Genomic DNA, 24,706 nt, shown 5'->3' with positions numbered 1-24,706 from the left:
CATTTTGAGTGTTCCTCAACCATATAATAAGCATGAAATTTTCTTCTTTAGAGTTTGTATAAACAAGGCAAATCGGAGAAATTTTGTATAACTATTTTTTCGTGTAACGAATTTATTTTTAAGCTATGGTGACTTTATTTTTAACTCTTCGGTCTTGATAATTTTGAATCTTCATTCGCACAAACAAGTTCAAACTTGTCACTTTTACACTTGCGCTAATTAAAAATATTAAAATACAGTTGTAGAGAGGGTTGGCAGAAATACCGGCAAAATAGAGACTCCAACGAGTCACAAAGTACCAAAAAGCATTTTCATCTAGCAATAAGCATTTTCTACCGTCACCTGGAGGAAACGACTTTTAATTGCCCAAGTGCTGAGCGAGCTAATCGGCAGCGTCATAATTAAGTAAATCAAGGATTTAAAGTTGGAACCGTAACTCGCCACCCATTTCAGTGCCTTAGTTGCACGACTAAGTGACTCGGATGAATTTATGATTAATGAATTAAAATAGTATTTAATCCAACGCGTTTTATCAGTACGAGTAATATTTCTCTTCCATTTTTCCTCAGGTCTTCATAAGAACTGTAGTAAGAACCATCAAATGTCAAATTGTGAACATTTGATTTAGGTCATTAATGTTACGAGAAAGAAAAATGCTGTAAAAAATTATTGTTTTGAATTTGCCCTTCACTGTAAATTAAAGTTATTGGTGTCTTCAGTATAAACTCGCATTTTAACCAGTATTTGGCTGTATTTGACTTAAAATTTGAATTATATTATGACTTACATATGCGCTTCTTCCATGAAAGAGTTTTCCAGAAGAACATTTATCGATAGATAAAATAATTTTTAAAAGATAGCAGTCCGCATTAAATGAGCCATGAATTTCACAATAAATATGGTAATAAAATACTGGAAGAGAATAAGAAGGCTGAAGTTTCAAGCTTTGCAAAATGTTGTCCGCGCAAATCATCACTGAAAGTAGTAGGAAAATAAATTCTGACAAATGTCAATAAAAACATGTAAAATAACAGTAAAAATAAATAAAATAAAAATACTACTAACGATAATAATAAGCGATTTAAAAAAATCTGTAGCGAGCAATTGTTTCCTTCGGCCTTTTAAAGGTGCCTATGTATTTTTATGATGAGAACCACAGCATAGCCACAAACCAACGCGCAATATTTCTCAAGTCATGGGGTTTTTTCACGAAAAATGCAATACTACCTCGTACAGCGGAATACGTGCGCCATAGACGCGGTACTTGAATGATTAGTATGAATGCAGGAAATGAAACTGGTACTTCTTTCGGAATATCGTTCAGATTTCGTGCAATTTTCCCGCTAAAAAATCGAAAAAATTCTTGCAAATTTTTCGGCAATAATGTCTTTCACGATAAAACAGAACTTTACGCAAACGGTGGATTCATTTTAGAGACCATAATAAACAACTGCTTACGAAAACATTCACCCTGGAATGCTACGTTGAGTCGCATGAAAACGATATAATTTTTTTCGGAGGGAGAAAAAATTCTCACAATGAAAGGCTAAACTGAAATGCATGTCTCAGTTAATCAGTAACCATGCAAACATATTTCGCCATAAAAATAACTTCCATTTTACCAGCCACCTGAAACTTCGAGAATTTTCAAAAGGGGTGTCCGAAGGTTAAAGTTTTTTGAAAGAGTATTAACGGTCGAATACTTTAACTTACACTTTTATCCAGAAATGCGAGAAATGTCATTTTTTAAGCTCAGTTTTATACAAATCTCTATACGTTTTAAACCCTTAACTCACTCCTAAAAAATATCCGAGTAATGTGAATACGCAAAAGTTGGGGCCGGTTACAGCCGACAACGAAAAAGTTTTTATTCACTCAGTTTCATAATGACTGATATTTATACATTCACCTTCATTAACCAGGATACCTCACTAGACCCACTGGGAACGAAAATTTACATCTGATACAACTCATGAGACCATCTTCTTATGATGTGCAGGCGATGAAAAAAGTTGGTAACTAGTCTTACAATGAAATATTTGTTTCGGCAATAAATATTATAAATTTTTCGCTTTTTATACAAGGATAAAAAATATTTATCTGCTGTAAATTTCATCTCCCCCTTAATTCTTTTTGTTAGTTCCAACAAAAATACTGACGTTCCGAATGGCTTCCTACCAGTATCTTAGGAGCTAAAACAAGACGAACTCTTAAATCCAAACCCTTTGTGTATCTCTACCAACCATGAGCCCTTGAATTAGAACCCAGGTCCTCAAGATCAACAGACCCCATACTTTGGCCCACCTCCTGATTTTCTATGAGAGGCTATTGCTAGCTCACTAAAGCCAATCAGAACACTTGTCAGAGTTGAGATTGGTCTGGCTTACCCACACGCCCTCCACTAAACCACAAACAACGAAAGCCAAACTTACAAAGTGGGGCGCCCTCTTTCTTTCTTATGGTCGCTTTGCACCGCAGAGATTTTTGTTGGAAGGACCCAAAACTCCGTCAACATTTGAACCCGGGACATTTCGGTCGGACGCCAACCACGCCGTCAGATAAACCTGAATAGTTTCCAGATATCAGCGAAATCAAGTTAGTATTTACAACTGCATTTTTGCTTATTTTCTCCATCTCAGTGATTCAACTCGAGGGTTTGTCTGAATAGGTGAGGTTATAGCACACCCGAGACTAAGCCATAGGCGCGTGAACGTTACTCATTCAGGGCCTAGTTGGCAGTAAATTCCTCCTTAAAATCCATGGCTTCCTACGTTTCTATGAAATCCTTTTCCATTGTTATGAGGGCCGATGCCAATGCAATGCAATATACCCCCTCGTGCTGGCCTCCTTGTCAGCGTTTGCTGCATGCGGTGTCACCGTTGTGGTCAGAGCGGCCGGCGAGGAGGGACTCTTGGGGTAAAAGTGGGGCGGGCGCCCAGGGGAGCGTGGAAGTCCGCTTCAGAGGACAAGTGGTGCTTGATACACGGTGGGGGTGGGGTAGAGCGTGTACCATGCAGGGTGGAGGAAAGCAGAGGGCAATGGCGACACACCGTGCACCCTGGGGACGTGCATGGATTTGGGAAACGCATGCTAGGACACCAGCCGTTAACTATTTATAACAAATAGTTATTTCTGAGAAAATCAAACTTAAAAATTTGCCATTTAGAATATATGAACATTTTCACGTCAATTGCACTTATCAAGAACAACTTGACATTTTACCATTCCATTTTGCAACATAAATGACCATTAGTACACATCTATCTTCAATACAGTTGATTAGACTCAGTGAACACGTTCGAAAATGACGTTTCTTCCAGTTGGTCTGTAGAAACTGGGTTAGAAAATGCATTTACGATTCCAAGCCCGACCTAGTACATAGCACATCGAATTCATATGATTATCATATGAAACAGTAGCACTAACACATGGGATATATATTATATATACTGTGGTATCACCTGGATTATGAAAATGTGCTAGCGTATATTCAGCTCTCTTCGCTTGGAGATATGTGACTTCTGTGTCCCATGTAGCATTTTTTAAGGCTGGAATATTCTAAATAACTTGAGCCAAAAATGTGTTACTGTATCTCAGATGGGGTAGCTACACAGACAGTCTCCTCCTCATTGTCTTAATACGTACTTGACAAGAACGATGCAAAAGATAATGACAATTTTGGGATTGCTTATCTCCATGAATCACAGCGGTATTGAGACGTATGTATATGATAACAATTACTTTCCTTCCCGAGCAATCCTGGCAGACCACATACCCCTCAGACTCGGACATGCCTTTGCCTTGTCATCCTATGCCACAGGGGTTGAAACCTCCAGGGTTTGAAGTTACATCCATGGCCTGAGCGGAAAAGGCCCTGCCGGAACGTGAGCCCGTAGGGATTACATGGGATTTACCCATGACCCTACCGAGGTCAGCACTAAAAAGTACAAACTGATTGACAGCGTGGTTAGCTAAATATAAAAACTCCAAAAATTTGAAAAACTTCAAATTTTTGGAGTTTTCCAAAAAATTTTCCAAAAACTTGAAAAACGCCTACCGCTATCAAACCGTACAATGAATTATTTGTATTGTATTATACCCAAAATATGCGTGAGAAGGTAATTTAAATCGGGGACTGTCAGCATTTACTCAGTAAAATAAATATAAACTACGCTTCCGTTGCCCAAATATATATTAAAACTTGGGTAAAATACATAAAAATGTACATGTGACATCGAATTTATTTGGTTATCATATAAAGTATTAGAAATACTTCGGTAATACTTTAGTATCACTGGACTTACGAAAATGTGCTATTTAACCGCAGCCCCTCCTTCTCAAATGCCTATATTTTTTGCGATACGCTCAGAGAAAACTCATAGCTATGTTGAAGAGAGTACAATCTCGGATTATTACCAAGGATAGATCAATTTACATTGTTTACAGAATCTTAGTAACGGACAGCAATTGCCGATTTGAAATACCTCACCGCACAGAAATTGAGCGTGGGGGCAGGAATCGCAGCTCGAACTTGGACATAACCACGACGTGATTGCAGCGTCACTCTTCGCGGCAATATTTTCCATGCGCGGCCCGCAGAAAAATACTTCTAAGCGTCTCACCGCTGGGATTATCGAGCACGTAACGGCAGCTGCAAACATTCCTGCGTCGGCTGAAGGGCCCCTAAGGTGCCATACCGCGACCCTCGACCATAATGCACAGAACACTACGTTCGGGAGATCTGCGCAACTCACAAGCGGACGATACGAGCCACCGTAACTTACCCATGCCTTCGAGGCAATAGCCGTTTCTCCGCTCAAGTTGGGCGTTATGCTCCATAACGTTAGCGCTTAAAGAGAAGGGAAAACACTGTCGCCTCGGGGTAAATTATGAGTGCTATCCTCCACTAAAGAGAGAGATACAGCTTAGGCAGTAAAAGTATGTTTGGCCTAGATGAATTGGAAAAGGAGTAGGGAAGCAAGATGCCGGTGATTCGTCACCGTCTCGAAAATAAAAAGTCCATTATTCTTGATCTAGAGCCACTTTCCACGTTTGAGAGAGGTTTAAAAAAAACAAAGTGACCCATTACTCTTGGATCTTAAACCGGCAACAAAGTATCCGCGTAGGGGAATGACCTAGTATTAAAAGCAAGTGAAATTCCGGAAATGAATGGACCATTAACGTCTTCGTCACGTGCTTCTATCGCCAATCGTGAAGCTGAGGTCCAAAGCAGCTCAACGGCTTGAGGTCGTAAAGCTTGAGTCTCACGCGTTAAAGGCCAACGCTTGAGAATGAGCACATTTTCATCATTGAGACTTATCTTTGTAGCAAAAGTAATCGGCAGTAAATTTGCTTACAATGAGTTTTTCCCCACGCTTAAAAAATGAAATATCTTTCCGACGCAATAGGACGCACTTCAAATATAAATGGGTCCTAATTTTTCTACTTCAATATATAAGCGAAACAACACAGAAATCTGCATTACAACACCAAGTTTTTTTTACTACTATCAGTGTCTTCAGCTCAAAGCCGATAGGCACTGAATTTTTCGGCAGATATTACTCCATTTTTTAATCAATATAACGGTTGGATGTAGTTACTGACTTTCCTTCTTTAATTACGCTCGCGCATATTTGCCGGTGATACACTTGAAAATATAAAATAAACGAATATTCTCTTTTACAGATCTTGGTGACGCAAATGGAGATCCCATCATAAAATCCTCATGTCCTTTTTTCAGCTCATTAGCACTTCCTGCAAAATTGCTGGTCGACCAAGGAAAGGATGGTTGCGTAACCCTTAGAGTGAAAAGCACATGTAAAAGGCTTGGTTTGGATTAATCTTTAACAAAATGTATTAAGGCCACCTTTGAGATCACAAAAAGGGATTAATAAGTGCTGAATTTCACATTTATTGCATCAAAATGTTATTATTAGATAAATTTAATATTTATAGTCAGAATAATACTTTTTATTAGTAAAGGAAATATTGCTCTATATAAATGGGTCCACTTTACTGCTTTAAAATCTGTACATGATTTAAAATCTGAGACAGAAAAATTCTCGCGAATAGAAATACAACACTTCTGACATCGTTCCCAAAATTTGGAACACCTTAAAGGGCTATGTCAGAAAAGGTACATCATATAAACAAGAAGATGCGTGTGCTACAGGAAAAACCGCGGGGTGCACATTATCTCGCTCCAGCCAAGTCGAGTAAGCCTAATGCTTGCGGAAGTTCAAGCTGGAATTACGGAATCCATTCGCCTTTCAAGATATCTCGCGGAAAACCCTTGTGACCCACTTTTAAATTCCCCTTCCAAAAAGCTTGTTCGCTGGATGAGTTTTTCCCTTGAATCTCGATTTTTAATCTAAATGGGTCAGACGCTATGTATGGGCATTGAACATATGTTCATAACACACATAAGTTCGATTTAAAATATACATAATGACAGGCGGAATCACATATAAATATGTACACACTAACAAAAAGTAACCACCCAAAAACTTATTCGACTAATTATTTTTAACTGAAAAAGATAACAAAATTGTTCGTCGTCAACCAATATTAGATCGCAAAACGATCGTTTTATCTCGATAATTTCACATTATGATTGAGCAGGCAAACACCTGAAAGTAACGAACATCGCTGATTATCGCCTCACTATGGACAAACATATCAACGATATCGAGTGAAAATCCACAGCCGAGCTCTCATCAATTATAGCTGAATCGAAAGATAATAGTAATGAACTTATCGTGGTCAAGTATAGGTATCAATTTAATTAATATTAAATTTCGCTGATTCAATCAATGACCGCGCCAGCGATCATGTCATTATTGCCCTAATGGAAGCCATAATGATCTGCAATGATCATTGATTATTGCCAGATTTATATCAATAATCCTGCCATTAAATACCATTAATATCCACTAAACATCGGCACTCAGAAAACATATAAAATGAAATGATCACATGTAATAGAAAGTTTTATTGCCGATGCATGATACCGATAGTCGGTTGCAATAATATCCACATTGATTATTCAGTCTATTGAAATTCACCATGGTTGATCGAAGGAAGGGAATATAATACGCGTAACTGTCGATTAAAACTGTGTATAAGTAATCGACGTCGCTCGGAATCCTTCATAAAAATAAGAGCCCGTCAATGTGCTTTTGATGACGGTTCAACTGGGTTGCCCGGTGACATGGTCAGTGGTGAGGGAGACGCAAGGAAGCGGAGAACGCGTTCAAAGCGACCTGAGAGCTGTATGGCAGTAAAACCCTTGCAAATCTCGAGGGGTCTTTGTCCCGAAGGAGAGGCAGACTACAACGGGGTCTAGCGGGCAAAGAATCGATACGAAAACTGCGAATACTTGGAATTTTTCACGGATTTCAGATTCAAAAGCTATTCCATTCGATGGATATGGGCATAAAAAAAACGAGGGTAAAACATTCAAGTTTATTTCGCAGGCATTCATGCACAGTTGCAGACTTAGACAGATTATAGAACGATTAAGTCGGCAGAAAGGAAGAAAATGAGGATTTTCACAGTGTGGTAACTAGAGAGGTCGTAGAGTTTAATAAGGTTTATATCAACAGTTCCGCTTTCCTTATAGCCTTCGATCAACCGTGGTGGATTTCAATAGGTTGAATGATCATTATGGACGTCATTCTAGCCAACTATATGTACCTTGCATCGGCAACAACATTTTCTATCACATGTGATGATTACATTGCAGTCTACTTTCTTTAAAGTGACTCGGACTAATATCAGCAGTAGTAATACAATTCCATCTTCCCTCACGCTTAAACTCCAAGCGCTATCTATTCTATAAATAAGGATTAAACTAGTAACAATTTTCGGAATAATTGATTAATAACCTTAGATATTGCCAAAGGAATAAACCTCAGGCATTTACCTGCAAGAAATCCAAGGTCAATTAATCAGCACAAACACTCGGTGCAAAATACCAACGAAATATTATCAGTGTCCATGTTAATCTGATTATTATTTGCAATGAAAAATGCTAACGTGACTCTTTATTGTAGTAGCTTTAAGTATAGTCCCTTGATTCTGAGTATTCATTAGTTAAAAGTATTCATCGATTGTGATCACTCATGATTAAGCAGAATTTCTTCACGAGTGCTAGTTTAAGTCCACTTGATATAGATGAAACGGTATTACACTATTCCAAATTGCTAGAGCATCCCAAAATGCCTACTTCAACTGCAGAAGCCCTCCAAGATGCACGGCCCTATAAGAGCACCCAACGTGCTCAAATCGTTACGGCAAGTAAGGGCGGATCTCCTGGCTGCGAATATTATCGCCTGCACGATCTCGCGCACTAGGGTCACAGAGAGCGTCTGCAGTGGGACAATGGTTTCTGAGAATCCCTTCCAATTCAGACTCCCTCACGATTTAATGCGATACACTAAGTGGCGAAGGAATTTTTTACCACCCGGCTTGAGGAAAAAATTTCCGCAAAAATATGAGTTGAAGGTAAAAGTGTCTCCAGGATGCCACGGGAGTAAAACATGAATTATCACAAGCAGTGGAAATATTGTTATTCTCATGAAAAATTACTAATATTAATTTCCCATTCATGAATTAATCTACTATTTTTCCATGAAAATATTCGACTTGCCATAAACTTCCACCTGAAACGGAAAAACTCCACAAAACCTGCACTTTCTATTGCATATATTATTTTTAATGACATCGGTTCTAGGAATAAATAACTTTTATGAGCATTATATTTCACTTAAATCAGTCTTACTTTATTTTCTATTTATATTCTGAGCAACATGTTACTAAACCACAAATCCCCTTAATAAATTTGGTGAAATATTAAATCGATTCTAAAGCAAAAAAATGAAATTAAATTGGTTACTTTTGATTTAGCTGCCCCCGTTGACCTAGCTATTATCTGAGCCGTGATTTTGATTTTCATTACTGAGAAAGGAGGGTTTATTCATTCTGCATTGATTAAATACTACAAAAAGGTAAAAGATTGGAGATCGTGAAGAACGTAGATTTCATATTATACCTATATAATGCTCCACTGCCAATTAGAAATAAAAAATACAACCGACTGATATTCAAAGCGAGAAAAACTGATTAACTCTAAAGCCACGCGGGACGAGGTAAAGATGATGTGGAAAAAAGTGCTAAGAAGTGGAGGATTAGCAGTCAATGAGGCGCAATATGGGGACAATAATGACCTCCACGAGGCGCAGATGCTCCCTTTGGATTTGCGTCTTCCGAAGAGATTATCTCTAGACCACTTAATCCAAGAAGATAATGAACGAGGTAATGGCTGATCAGAGAGACTATTGTCAGAGACGTGCAGTGATACCATGTCTACCGAGAGTTGGCCTAAAGCGTTGTTTCCGTTATAGAATTACCGAGTATCACAGCCTAAAGGCCTGGTTATATGGTGCATTAGGCAATAAGAATTTGTTCGCATCTGCATGGAAAGCTCCAACGGATCAGATAGTGAGGATATGTGGTGAATTTTTACGTTCTTCCCACCATTCACATGTTTAATAATTATCTTGAAGAGGTTCATTTTATAAACAAGGTTTTACTTACTCTAAAATCAGGTTGAGACACATTTTTATTCCTCTATACTCTAAGTTCCTATCTTTAACACAAAAAATGTACTTAGAAGCCAATACTATACGAATACTGCATTCCCTGGAGGTACAAGGGTTTGAAAGTCAAGAATACAAGCTTCGAAACTCGAAAGAATTGCATTTTGAAAGAAAAGGTTTTCTAATTTGTTGCGAACGAAATGCAAATGTTGAACTAGAAATTCATGAATGATGAAAACTTGTCCATATCCAAGAAAGGTCTCCAGACTAACTATTATTTATTTTAATCCAAATTTGCATTCGATAAATGAAATTATTTACTGTTATCTTTATATAACCTTTAATAACATAAAAGGGCGGTAGAAATAAGTTATGCTAGTTTCACCGTTGAAAAACTAAAGAAGGCAAAGTAAGTGAACGCCATCCCCACCTTGGGGGTTTGAGGGATAAGTAGAATTCCAGTGAATCTAGCGCTAGGTATACAAATATCAGATGACAAGGAGATAACGAGGTATTTCAAACTATAATTTTAGATTCATATGACGAATGTGAAGCGAACGACGATAATAGGTAATTGGAGATTGTTCTATGATAAAGGCTACCTAATGAGGATTTTGGTTACAATACATTCCATCATTAATGGCTGTAAAATGTCCTACATCTACAAGATGACACGTTTCTGCTTAACATTAAATCCCTCTACAACACAGACTCTGTGCTAGCAAAACTGATTTCATGCAAACCCCATTGATACGTTCACCGGGCAATCAATGAAATGGGCACAGCATTCAATCATGATAAATATCAGGGGCAAATCAGTCATATCATAAAGTGCAAAAATCACTCTGCCATCAAAATTTTATCATAACACTCTAAAGAATAAAATGATGTTATAATTTTACGATAGATATTTATAATTTTATGTATAATTGTTACGATAATATTTACGATCAGACTGGGAAGCGCTAATTACGCACAATTATCTATGCGTCGTATTATATGAGAAATGGAAAACTATGATTAAAATTATACACTTCCATTGATCTTGAAGGATATCTAGAGACATAAAATTAAATTTGACATATCTTTTTCGACAACCTAGAAAATAAAAAGCTCAAATAATGCAGGGGATAAAGTTAGACAATTAATTACTATTTTACCTGCATTTTACAAGCATCAAAGTTTGTAACTAAGTAATGAAATAAAAATAATAAAATATGCATCTGTAGAATTACCAAAACAACAATTACGTCAATTCTACTTACGTAAAAATGTGCAAGCATTCCTACCGTTGCGTGACGCTGTCTGAGAAACATGAATCATAAACGGAGCTTTCTAAAAAATCCTCTCTCACGCATCCACTTCGCGATTACAATTAAACGTTTAAATTCTCGAGGGATATTGTACTAATCGCAACGACATCAGACAGACAACGACAGGAGAGGCTTTTAGAAAAGTGCACGAAGCAAGCAGACTGCATAACGCTCCATACGCTTCGGAGCAATTTTTCAAATCCAGAAATCCTACCCCTTCATTCAATGAAAGAAAAAAACAAAACAAATCAGGAGAGCGCAAACAAAAAAACGACAGTGCGAAGGGCGACAAGGCGTGGAGGAATCAGTGAAGAGATAGCCCGCGGAGAAGGGAATCCCATCCTCCATTGTGAAGGAGAAAGAAAAAACGAACTCCAGAGGAAAAGAGAGGGAACAATAAAATTTAAAAAAATATATAAAATCAGTGAGCACGGAGGTTGGAATAAAAGTCACAAACTTAATTTTCACGGACACCTATTTAATAAAATACACTCGGTTAAAAAAAAATAAATAAAAACAAAAGGCACATTAAAAGCGCCGAGTACCACCGTGGTGTTAAAAGGAAAGGAGGGGTTCAAGTTGAGGGGAAAAGAAAAGGTATAAAAAAAGATGGGAAAAGAAAATTAAAATAAAACGAAACGTAAAGGGAGAAAAAAAAAACGAATTACAGGACGCGAGAGAGAGAGAGAGAGGAGAAGGTTGGAAAATGCAATGCAACGGAAGTGAATTCTCTCTTCCATTCCTTTGCAAAAGGGGTAACGCTCAATGCAGGGCAGAGCAAAAGAAATTTAATTAAACGAGCCATAAAGTGACACTAACGGCGGCAGTGGATGGCGGGAAAACTGGCGTTGGGCGGAGGGGAAGGAGGAAGAGGAGGAGGGGGAAAGATGAGGGTGGGGAGGTAGGAGAGGGGGATATAGAGCAGAGTGGTGGGGGGAGCTTACAAGGTGAGAATTAGAACTGGCCATAAAATGTGGCTCTTAAGGGGATTACTGATTAGAAAATCATATTTTATACTCGCTGTTGAAATATTCTGGAAAAGACATTCAGACAAGCCTAGTTAAAAGATTCAGAGTAAGATTCACGTTAAGTATTTACGCGACGAGATTTTTATTTACAGTAGATATTTTCAGTGACTCACATTAAAACGAATAGAATGTAATTCCTTAAGTCTTAAGTTGAGATTTAATATATATTTATTAGGAATTTGTAAATTAGATATTGGTTTGCAATAATCACGCTTTGTTACAAAATTGTACATCAAGATGTCTCCACTCCTCTCTAGTGCAGAAATATCCATATGGTAAGCAATGCAGATTAATATCCCGCATGAACGATGCAGCGAGTTCAGATTTTGTGGTCGAACAAAATTTTCACTCAAATAATTCACTATCTCACTCTTTCTCCTGCCTAAATTAAGCAAGAATTATTACCTCTTCACAATAAATTAAGCAAAAAGGAAAATTGAAGCACCCCTTCAAAAATAAACTGAAGATAATTGTTTTATTGGCAAGACCAGTTAGGTCGTTATGTGCATTATTAGCCATGAATTTTCTCGCTCTAATATGAATGTACGCAGCGACATCATGGCAAAATGAACAGTGCCAGATCACACTTTCCTTTGCTTTTTTAGAGGTGAAATATTAATCTGTATGTTTTTTAATAACAAACTATGATTTTTTGCTAAATGTTTTCTTTTGTATTCGAATGTATATATTGAAATTTTGAGGCAACAAAATTGATGTGCGTGTTGTTACAATATTATGTCTTGTGTTAACCAGTGCCGGAACGGCGTTCCTGTGCGTTTCGGCACAAAAACATTACTGATTGTGCGACAATAAAAATATTGCAGTGCCATTCGATTTTGAATCAAGTCATTTAGATATTAGAGACCCAGTGTATTTGTTTCTATTATCTGCAGCTAACATATTAAAATGTGATCGAAGATAAAATTTTTTTTGGATTTCGCAGTACTCTTACTCGTAACTCGCATGTACTCCAATGAGGTATAGAATAATTGAATACGAAGATAACGATGGCTAGCCCGAGTAGCACGGGTTGGTGTAATTCCTCGAGCATTAGCATTCCACTCTGACGGTCAGGGTTCAAATATTCGTCCCTCAGGGAGGTAGAGAATTTTCAGCGACAGTCAGATCACTACAAGAGTGCTATGCGGAGGGTACTTCAAGTACGGACCACCGTCCGTCGGATGGGACGTTAAGCCGTGGTCCTTTAGGCTCCTGTCGTAAAGAGCAAGCTAATGACAACGCCAATAATTGCTATCGCCATACCTTCTCCATCAGTGACGTCATGGAAAAATTAGCAGTGCAGGAAGGCACTTTCCTTAACATTCTTTGGAAGTGAAATATTACTCTGTGTCTTCTTTATTACAAGTTGTTATTTACATTTCATTACAACTTTTTGTTAAAGTTACGAACATATGTATTACAAATTTTGAGTCACCTCAATTTATAAAAGTTTTATTTGACTATAATATTTTTTGTTAACTTGACACCCCTGTTCTCCATCTTTCCTTACAACGCAAATGACCCAAGTTGCCTCATCCAGTTACCTACCTAAATGTGTACCACAATGAAGCAAACGAAAAATAATATATTTCACACCACCCTTTCCTATTTCCACGTTGATGTCTTAGTCCTACGTGCTTCGGTCGGCGCGGGACACGGCTGTTTGGTGAGACAAATGGCCAGAAACTCCCAAAGGACTGAAGTGCACGAACAACCTCCCGAATGCGTCAGGAACTGAAGCTATTTATACAGAATTTTCCCGTTCCCGCGAGGCAAGGATCCACGGAACATCGATTCCAGCACAGTTGCTTGCCAGTTGACGCTTTTGATTTCGAAGACGGTGCTTAAAAAAGATCAGGGCAGACCGGAGTGATTTCCGCTCGGAATAGCCCCACAAGATCAAAGGCGATAACTATGGATAATACGATCATTAATCCCCTCAGCAGTAAAAAAAAAACGTCAGACGTTAATAGGAATATGTTACCTGCTTCATTATGAACACAGACGTCTTTCATCTGAACACGTTAAAAGAACAAACACAATAATTTGATAATAGATTAGTATTAATCGCTCCGTTTACCATGCTAGTGAATATAGGAGATGCATTGCAACAAATTCAATTTAGGTAACAAAATAGCGCCTAAATGAATCTCTCCATTCCAATATTTACCATTGAAATGAAAGATGACAGCTTTTTTCCATAATGATTTAATTCGTAAGACGACTTTCGAAGAACATGTACTTACGTACTACAGTATATTGAACTAAAAGTGAGCCGAAACGCATCGTACGAATTAAATAAAATTGGAAAAGTGCAATCATCTTTCATTTCAATGAGTGGAACTTCTACTACATTACACCTGAGTCAGTTGAACATAAATATTTACCTCCACATTAATGTAAATAAAATAGAATAGAATATATTGCTTGAAATGCTACGGACGCAAGAGCCCAAAGCGTTTTCATAGTACACCTACGAACCTCAATTGCACCATCGTACACGCAAATGAGCCTCTATTTATATGAATGTACTTTATGTTTTAAATGCATCCTACTGGTAACATAGAAAACAAAATCCATCAGAATGTATCATAGTAGGACTAGTTGCACAAGACGCCTAATATAGGTTTGTTTTTTTCCTTTGCTTTATTCAAATTCATTCATGTCCATACACAAGCATTACGAGCGAAAGCAATCAAAAGTGGTATACATAAAGTTACAAAACTTCGGCATGCGAAATTTCATCGAAGAGAAATTTAATTACATTTTTATGCAAGTAAAAAAATTTAAGTGGAGTGATTACTTTATACGCCTCAAATCTCTACTCACCACCATCGTAAGGGAAGGAAGAATTTTTAATTATTTTTTTCTCCTCGGAACCGCGATGAATAAACTCGGATAAGATGGATGTACCGAGCCGTGTTTTACTCTAGACTTGGGAGCTCAACAGCGAGTTTTAGATAAATATTTAATCGCAGACAGTTTCCCACGAGCACCGCCGACCCCTTTCCCTCCGCATAAACATTCTGCCAGGTAAAAACTTTGGTCATATTAACTTCGCGGTGGAAAAAAAGTCAAGGAGCCCTTCGAATACAAATATTTGCCTTCATCACGGCTGGAAAATTATCTGAATTTTATTTTCGCTAATGAAAATGTAGTGACGCAAACGTCGTCGACACAAAAAGCTGGAGGCATACGAACGGAGTCAGGGTAAGGATTTGCAAGGCTTGATGGACGTTTGGAAAGAGAATTAAAGGGGCATGATGGTCAGATTTACAAATTGGAAGTGACCTTGGGAATCTCAGTATACTATTAACGATTAAAAGTTGCGAGATGAAATCCCAAACATCTACCATATCAAGTGTTTATGAGAGAATGACTTGCCTTCTTCAATGCGATTCATATGTTACGGAGGTTATCTGTAGCATTTGTATCAACTATCTCTATATTACCTATGGCTCAACCCTGTGGAATTTCATTTTATAAAATATTTACCTCAAGTTGGGAGGTATTTCTATAATAGTCTTAGTTAAGATGGGTTACAAGTCGCGGATATACGAGCAGAAACAAATTTTCAGGGGGTATGATGGTTAAATTTACAAACGGGAAGTGACCCAGGGACATTGAGCACGCTATTAACTTCTTAACATTATGGGTTGAAATGCAAATCATTAAACACGTCAACTAGTTTATGAGACGCATGAATAATCTTCTCGGATTCAATACTTATCTGACGGAGATATTGAATTCTTTACATCAAGTTGGGAGGTATTTCTATATGTCCTAGTTCATATGGATCTGGTAATCAAGCTGGTGATCGATGATAATAATTTGGAAAATATTTCCGTATAAATTGGTGCGGACGGAATTAATTTTTCGTCATGTATTGATATGCTACAAACATGTACCCTAGTTGCATTAAATCATCATCCCAAGAGAATAACTCCATTGAAATATCAAGATTCGAGTTTTTCAGCCTAGATCAAACCATGTATATAGGCAAATATATCGCAACTCGAGAACTACTTGGAATCTCGAGTATCTATATTCGAGGAAATTTAACATATTCGTGCAACATTCTGAGGATGGGTGTAGGGAAGAATGGAAAACGTTAAATAGGCAGAGAGGAAATGGAACGAAGAAGTGTTAAATGGTGGGTGAGGAGACGAGACAGCTACAGGAGATGAGGATGAGAGGATATGGATAGACCAATATCTGAGGTTCGAGGAGGGTGTATAGATCGTGATAGATGGAAGGATGATGCATAATCAAGGAACGGGGAGGAAGAGAATTTACGACATCGATGCAATGAAAAAAAATAGGTCTTATGCGGAGTTGAAGAAGGAATTTGAAGGATAGGAAGGAAGAAGTACGTAATCGTACATGTCGGTGTTATGACTAAAGCGTGCCATGCAAACCCATCCTCTTCAGATAGACTACTTTCACCCCAAAGCATGCTATTCTTCGTATGAATTATCAAAAATATCCAAACTACCAGTCAGAGAGACTAGGTGTCACCAATCTAGGGTTAATGCTTAAATCAATCTCATCATCCCGTTCAATAGACGAATGCACTCCATTTTTATTGGGAATCCGATGTACGTGGAGGCATATAAGCTCTTATCTCAGGTCCGGAATTATGATAAAAATTGGGGATCGGGTTGGTGTGGTGGCTAGAGCTTTAACTTCCCACCCCATGGACTCGGGTTCAAATACCGGCGGTGACAGATTTTTCAGAGACTACCCGATCCTTTTTTGAGTGCTGTGTGGAGGATAATTCAACCCCAAACGAAAATGACCGCAGCTGTCGGTCGCCTTCTTCAAACTCCTACGATGAAAATTATTAGTAATTCGTTTTCCTTACTAGCATTAAAAAATTTGTGTACATAAGAGACCACAGTGGATCAAACTACCAACGCACACCTCATTGTTTGGTAAATTTACAGCGCAATGGAAATCTGTCATAATAACTCCTCCAAAAAAACGGCTCTTGAGGTGGATTGCGGACAGTAGGCAGATTTAGATGAATGATAAATAATACTCGTACTCATATCTGAACTGGATGAAAGTTTGACACAACACTACTGCACCCACATCAGGCTAAACGATAGCAGGCGCAAATTGACGATGGTTTAGTGGCCATCGCCCTCGCACTTCCCATAATGACAGCGGTGGCTTGCGCGAGCGCTTCAATACCACACCTGGGTGCGGCGCGTGCACGACGATGAAATGCGGCTGACGGATGCCGGCATGATGGTGCGGCGGGGGAGCGGTATTTCCGGACTTCCAACCCTGCAGAGCCGACAACGCACCCCTCTTCATTTGCGCGCTTTTATGCGGAATACGAAATTATCTCGATGGCAATGCCCCGTCAAAGAGTCACCCACGTCAAAGAGCGGGAGATGGGGCTCCCCAGGAAATATAAAACCATCCGCGTGTGTGAAAAGACTCACACTGAGATGCACAAAGTGATATGGACAAAGCCGTCCTCTGAGCACGTTTACATGACCACATTACTAGGCAATAGAGTGGTTTCCTATTATTTTTTTATTGCCTAAATCGAAACAATATTACTTCTGAAGTACATATTTCACGCTTTTAGATTTTTAAATAACGATTTCTAATTTTAGCGATTAAATGGAAAGTGAAAATTACCAAGCGCGCGAAAAGGCGACGGCTAAGTATGAGTGCTGGGAAATGCCCGTGTGATGTGTGGCGGCTGCTGTGTGAGGCCAATTCGGTGCGAGGCTATGAACGCCGCTACGATGCAGGCTGCTTGCTGCCGAGCATGGCGGTAGCGTAGAGTGCCCTGCTAGCAGGTAGCGCTTGGCTTAAATAAGGATTACTAATACCTTTCCAAACGAAGGAAACTTTCCGACCTTATGCAATTTTAATAGGTGATTATTAAGAGATGTTTCCCTGTGCTTCATGCATGCATTGGTAATCTCTGACGATGTATAACTCCTGTGTACTAGTATAGCATATAGGGCCCTGTGGCGTCACGTGGAGTGGCATCGCATGGGCGCCAATCGGGCCTTTTTCCTGTGAGGTTAAAATTGACCATTAACATTCGTCTAAACTAGGATTTCTTAAACCAAATAATTTGTATATTATGAATACAATAATGGTGGGTAACGAATCGCAATCAATGCCTTTCGTTTTCTTTGATGTAGAAAACTACCCTGAGATATGAAGTGAAACACTTTGCACTTTCACTTCATATCTCATAATGGATCTCCACAAAGTATCTGCCTCATCCATCCAATTTCTGGAGCCCTAACCCTATCACTGTTTCCATGCAGCATTAATATCGGAAGCAAAACCGTATCATAGGACCGTGGAAGGTTACTCGGGAATTACACAAAGTGAGGTTCTCCAACTCCATCTCGGCCGATGTATGAGTCATGCATCACCATAAGAGAATGATGGACACCTCGTACATGGAAACGTCGGCCGAGATGGAGTTTGAGAACCTGACCCGGTGGAATTCCCGAGTAACTTTCCACGATTCTATAAGCCGGGAAAACCTGTGATAATTCTACGCATGATAGGAATTTGGTGGGTTGCCATTGACAATTAATCCTTATAAATAAATCAACAGACCATCATCTACGACCCAACCACAGTACTTTATGAATGGCAGTTACTAATAATAGAGTCCAGAGAATACTAAAAGGATTGTATTCTACCAAGGTAAACGATATTGGAACTCAGTATATGATGTGGAAAATGAAAAAATAAATTTTGTTGGGGTCACTAATATATTAGAAAAAGCACGACCCGGGTTAAATAACATAGTTAGTCACCTGGAATATAACATACTTAGTCACCTGACGATTCACCATTCATTCATTTCCCATAATCGAAATGTCTTAAACAGTTAAGCCTGAAATTATGAGTTATATCAGCATTTAATGCCTGGTGCACTAGTAGAGCAGGCTCTGCATTAAGTAAATGAATAGGAGTTTAATAATAAAATGAGCTTTGTCACTTCCGTACCGCCATTCTATTATTTAGGTCTCGCCATTGAGGTTACTAGGGTAATTGATGGGGAAGTAAAGAAGGATACTGGAGGGGAAGTGCTCCCGGAAATATAGAAATGACATGGGAGTTGGAGCAATAAACAGTACAAAAACAGTTAAACTGCAAAAATATAAATAAATGTGGAACAGCTTCGATTAACGCTGAATCTATATCACACTATTATTCCACAAAGTAGTTAAGGATTCAACGTAAATGATGTATCATCATCCATCCATACCATTATCCTTTCGCGTTAGCAAAAAAAAGTGAAAAGCCACAGAAAAAATTATATCGTTATCATACAAATAAATCCACTGAGGAATTCGGTGTTTCTGAAATGAATTTGTAAATATAGTACGCACGAATATGCAGTGGGGTGGGAATAAAACTTATTATAAATACTATACGGTAGAGCTAGGGGAAGGTAGAGGCATTATTTGGCCCTTTGAAGTCGGGAATATGATGCATTATAAGGAGATTATAAATTTATATCTATAAATTAATAATATTGACCAAAATGCTAGCATTATTCACGGAAAAATGCAACTATGATTTTGTCGACTGGAACAAAATACTACAGATATTCCATCGCATTTTGGAACCCCAAAACATTTGAACAGGTATAGTACATTTCCTACGCCATTCTGATCGAGATACCCGTCTTGAATTTATTCCATTAAATTGGCTTTTGGATTTCCATTTCCTTCGAAAAAAATAAGAAGATGAAATGGCGCTCAAATCCCTCCGCGCGGGAACTGACGACGGCGAACAATTGACAAAAGGCATGCGCCGCGGACAACTGGGCTTTTCAATTAGCCCCGCGCGAAGCAGCCGGAGGAAGGGAGACTAGCCGTACCGAGCGAAGCGACAACAGGGGCCCAACTCGGCGTTCCACTCCTGCCAAGAATTCAAAGTGGACGAAAGAAGCCGCCGACTTTAGTGGATCGAGCCATATATTTATCTCCACTCGCGATGGTCCTTTTATTCAGCCAACCCAGGGGCATAAATCAAGCCGTCGAATTTAAAAGCAATCATGCGAAGTCTCTCGCATTATATTATTGTACTCTAACGCTGTGGGGAGCCTATATTCCGGGACACAATGAAGTATGAAAATACATAAAATGGGATTTCTAATACTCATTTTTCACTCATAAAAAGGCTAGCGGAAAGGAGGCGTTTTCGTGCCCCAAATGGGGAAATAAATTACGTCAGAGCGGGCTTCTCCGATTCTATGGAACACTGGCCGTACAGACGTCAATATTAATTGTCACTAATTCGCGGGTGCAACTAATTGCGACGAGTAAACAGGTCAGAATTGGCCAATATTGGCCAGAATTACATTCCTCACGATCAAGAGATAACTTGGAAAAAAAGCAAGAATGTCAATCAAATACGGAAGTGACATTGCATGAGATGCATAACCTGAGTTAAAGATGTTAGCCATCAAATGACTATCAAATAGTGGCCACATACATCGAAAAAATAAGTGCTCACCATTGAAATTTGAAATACGTAGAAAATCTTGGCAAAAAACGCATTATGTCATGCAAGACAGATGGTCATTTTGATATGTAGTGGCACTGTTTAAAAAAAATGAGCTACACGTAAATTGAGCAGAACTAAGTTAACAATAAAACCAAATAATAATACTTAATTTTAGGGTATGAAAAAAAGAACACAGTCATAATATGTCATGCAACTACTTTCTCCCTTCTTATCCGGATTAGGTATAAAATTTTCAATTACATAAACACATGAAATAAAAATGACGTATCTAAATTATTCATGATCTTTGACCTGGCCCATTACCCGTAAACGACTACGACAGCATTACGCACAAATGTCTATGAAATTACTTTCAATAATGATGAATTAGTCCAATTAATAGTGGTATTTCCTATTTAGAAGACTTCAGCAACGATCCTTCATAATACAGTCATAGGCTAAATAAAAGTATATTTATAGGCACACATTAACACGTAATTTAGCTTATGTTCTGACGTAAATTGTACAAAAATATTTGTACGCGGTGTACAATTTACGACATTACGTAGTGCGTAAAATGTACGCATTTCAATGCAAATGTAGTACGAGAGACAAAAAAGCACTGTTAATGCGAGGCATCGTATTATGCCAAAATTTATTCCGGAATTTAAAGTGCGGGGCTTGAGAAAACATTTAGAACCAAAACTCGGGAGACCCACAGCACCCTTGACGAGGCCGTGAGCATTCAGGTCACGAACTCATAAAGACCCAATTCATACGGACACGCTTTGGCACAACACTGCTCAAGTAAATTAGGTCGAATAACATTCGCGGAGGACGCGGCACTTAGCATTTTCCCGTAGAGCTCACCTCTGACCCGATGACCCAAGCCGCCACGACGTTGTTGCAGCTGTGGAAGATCGCCGGCTGACCAGGCTGGTAGCACACTTGTCCTTGGTGTTGGGCGTAGCGTTCAAACTGCGGGTCGTTGCCTTGACACTCGTAAAGGATGACGTGGTGCATGTACTGGCGGTTGCCCTGCTGATGCAACGGCTCGTACTGCCGTCGATGAAAAGGAAGGAGGACACAACATTAGTATTTACGTGCTGATAAGAAAAATTATTTTACAATTGTGTACAACGATATTTTACGATGATGATCACGAAAACATAATAGGCTCCGACCCTTATTACACGTTCGTGACAGTGAATATCACCGTGAAAGCGAAGTAAATACTTTGTAGATCTCGCAAGATTTACCCCATAACTATTTTCTCAGAAAAGATACATTTTTAATGTCGGTTTTGTCACGAAGAAATATTATGTAGTAAAATATAAATATTTAGGATGATTTCAGGCTGAGACTTCGCAGTAAAAAAAACTAAATATAAGATACTTAAATTATAACCATTGGAACATAATAGACTCTGATCTATATAACACGCTTTTCGCACTGAAAACCATTGTGACAACAAAAAATTACATTCCAGATCCGACATAACGAACCTCATTACCATTTTCTCCGAAGAAAAGTATTTTTTACCATCGATTTTGTAATGAACTATTATGCAATAAAACATAAATGCGTAAGCAGATATCAAGTTGAGACCTCGGAGGAAACAAAAACAACTATAAAAACGCCACAGGGTGTACATGCAAACCATTAACTTTAGCTAAAAGAATTAAGAATGATAAATTCATGAAGATGAGTGAATTCATAAGAATAAGAATAGTTTTGCGTTTTACGGAGTAATTTTCCTCGTGTTTTAAAATGTTGTACAGTAATCACTCATAAGCAGATACTGGATAATACATTATAGCTTTAATCAGTTGCAGAATATTAATTAGGTTTCCAAAACTAATAGCAAAACATTTAATAGATATACTTTATGCTGTTTTTCAAATTTCTGTATAATCTCCTTTCTTTCTCTCCTAACTTTCACAGAGATAGGTAGATAAAAGCTTTCATTCATTCTACCATAAACTCTAAGCATTATTACAGGAAAAAGCGTAATCGTTAACTTAAAATGCGGCCGATGTTTCAGATATATCGCGTTTCTCATCTCCACACTCTACCGTCATTAATATACTTCCCAAAAGGAAAACAATGAATTCCCATGAAAAAAATCTTTGTTTTAACCACGGAATGACCAGGAAACGAAGGATCAACAAATGAAGGTGGTGAGTTAAACCGGTTGATATGAACCCAGAAGATCGCTGATGACAGAATGAATGCGGTTATATTATCCGGGCCAACCGTTTCGCCAAATTGCCATTATTCCCATACAGCAGAGGGGACGCGCTTAATTATCTTACCGCCACAAAGAAAAGAAATGAGATAATCTGACCAACGATACGCAGAAAGCCGGAAGAAGCGATGATCTTAAAGGGAGGACTAATTGCTCCCAAAATATCAGGCAGCAATAAATATCACAACTCAAAAATTTATCCCGATCTAAAAATGTAATACAGGTATTTCAATTGAAAATTTTCACAAATTCCAGCCAGTTGCGCGCGCTAACACATATTTTCCAATCAATACAATATAGACGTATTTCCAAATGTCCATTACAGGAATTGAGTAGAATCAATCCACAGCTAATTTCTGTGCAAAGTCGTGCTATACCATTCGCCATGGTCACACTAGCCGCCGCTGCTGTGAAAGGTAGCACTCATGCCGTTAGAAATGAGTCAGAGTAAATTTATATTGAAATAGGAGCCTTACAAATTGTTTATTTGAACAGAATACCTTTCTGATGCAAGGAAGATGTTACGCATAAAATATTTTCTTAAGAAAGCCGAGGTATTTGGAAACACTCCATTAGCAAAATTTATCATCTATCTAATATATTCGCATTTTTGGAGAGAAAAAATATGATAAGCATGTTCAATGAAAAGATAAAATTCAAAGGAAATAACCTTTATCGGTATCTATGTACCATTAAGGCTAAATTTGTAATAATAAAAATATAAGTCACAGTAGTACCACCCCACTAATATAATTATCGAAATAAAATATACAAATGTGTACATGCTTCAAATACCCGGAGAGTGATATAAAAGTGAAATATTATAATGATGAACTACTTACAGACAACCAGAAATCATTACGAAGCTAAGTGGCATAAAAGCCACTCCAGACAGTGAAATCTTATGAACATAATAGAAAAGACTTCAGCAAGATGGGTCTGCAAATAACAGAATCGCGTAAAGGAGTCATAAAAGCGAAGAAAAAAGCACATTCCTGTCGTCTGCGACCGCTCAGCGCTCTTTTGAGAAGTCAACGCTGTCTCCGTAGCACGAAGGGATAAAAATAGTTAAAAATGATTGAATATTCGATGCGCGAAGATCCATCCCCGCTGGCACACTGATATATAAAAAAGTAGCCAGTTGGGAAGGAAGAACTTAGGCATTCAAGCGAAGAAAAGCGGGAGGAGAGGGCGGGCAAAATATTACGCGAGTTTCTCTTCACCACCGCAAGCTGGCGCTCCCAGGAGAAATCAACAAATGACTGATGAGATCCGCAGGAACGAGGGGCAATATTGATTCCCGCGCGATTGTTCGCCACACAAGAAAAGAGAAACGGCTGCCTCTTTGCAAAACATTCTATCCGCTCTCCCAACAGCCCTGCTGGAAACAATCGTCGAGACGGATTTGCGAAGCATGCTCCAACAAAACCCACCCTCTCTCCAACGAGCCGAATTATGCAAAAAAGAAGTACGAGGAAAAAAAAGGGTGTCTTTAATCACCCTAAGTAGTGGCGCTTTAAGGAGGAATGATAAGTAATATTTCCCGTATCATGCCAAAGGGGGGGAAACGATGCTCACCCCGCCTCCTATGGGTGATTGATGGAACTACCGGCTCTCGTTCTACATTACGGTGACACCGTGGATCAAGCAGAGCGGGGAAACTTAACGAGGGAGTTACTAGCGAAAGGGGAACAGGTTACGGGACGCTAACCCCTCCGCCTTCCCCGATTGTCCCCGTCGTTCACAGCGGATGTAGCGTTTCATCACTGCCGGTGGAGTTATTTTTCTGCCATCCCAATGACACGACGCGCCATTACTAGGCGCAACTTAATTAAGTCTATTCGAGACTTAGTGTCTCGGATGTCTTGGGCAAATGGGGTTGGCGCGGATCGCTGGTTCCTCTCGCGTCAACCAAAGTACTTCGGCACTCTCACACACCGGAACGCGTATTATCATTTGACAAGAAACTTCAGATGCTTGATATAGGCTCGTGGAATCCAAGTCTTGACA

General features: G+C 38.8%; 1 protein-coding gene across 1 annotated transcript in view; it reads right to left on the bottom strand.

The window, feature by feature from the left end:
- LOC124170800 (MOXD1 homolog 2-like) overlaps nt 1-24,706 on the bottom strand; it is a 969,195-nt gene that overhangs the window by 70,341 nt on the left and 874,148 nt on the right. The window contains exon 6 of the mRNA XM_046549766.1: nt 21,319-21,507. Coding sequence (XP_046405722.1) covers nt 21,319-21,507 — 189 coding nt within the window. The remainder of the gene's footprint in view (nt 1-21,318; nt 21,508-24,706) is intronic.

Source organism: Ischnura elegans, chromosome X (genome assembly GCF_921293095.1).
Source record: "Ischnura elegans chromosome X, ioIscEleg1.1, whole genome shotgun sequence".
Lineage (NCBI taxonomy): Eukaryota > Metazoa > Arthropoda > Insecta > Odonata > Coenagrionidae > Ischnura > Ischnura elegans.
This window is presented reverse-complemented; position numbering and strand designations above follow the sequence as displayed.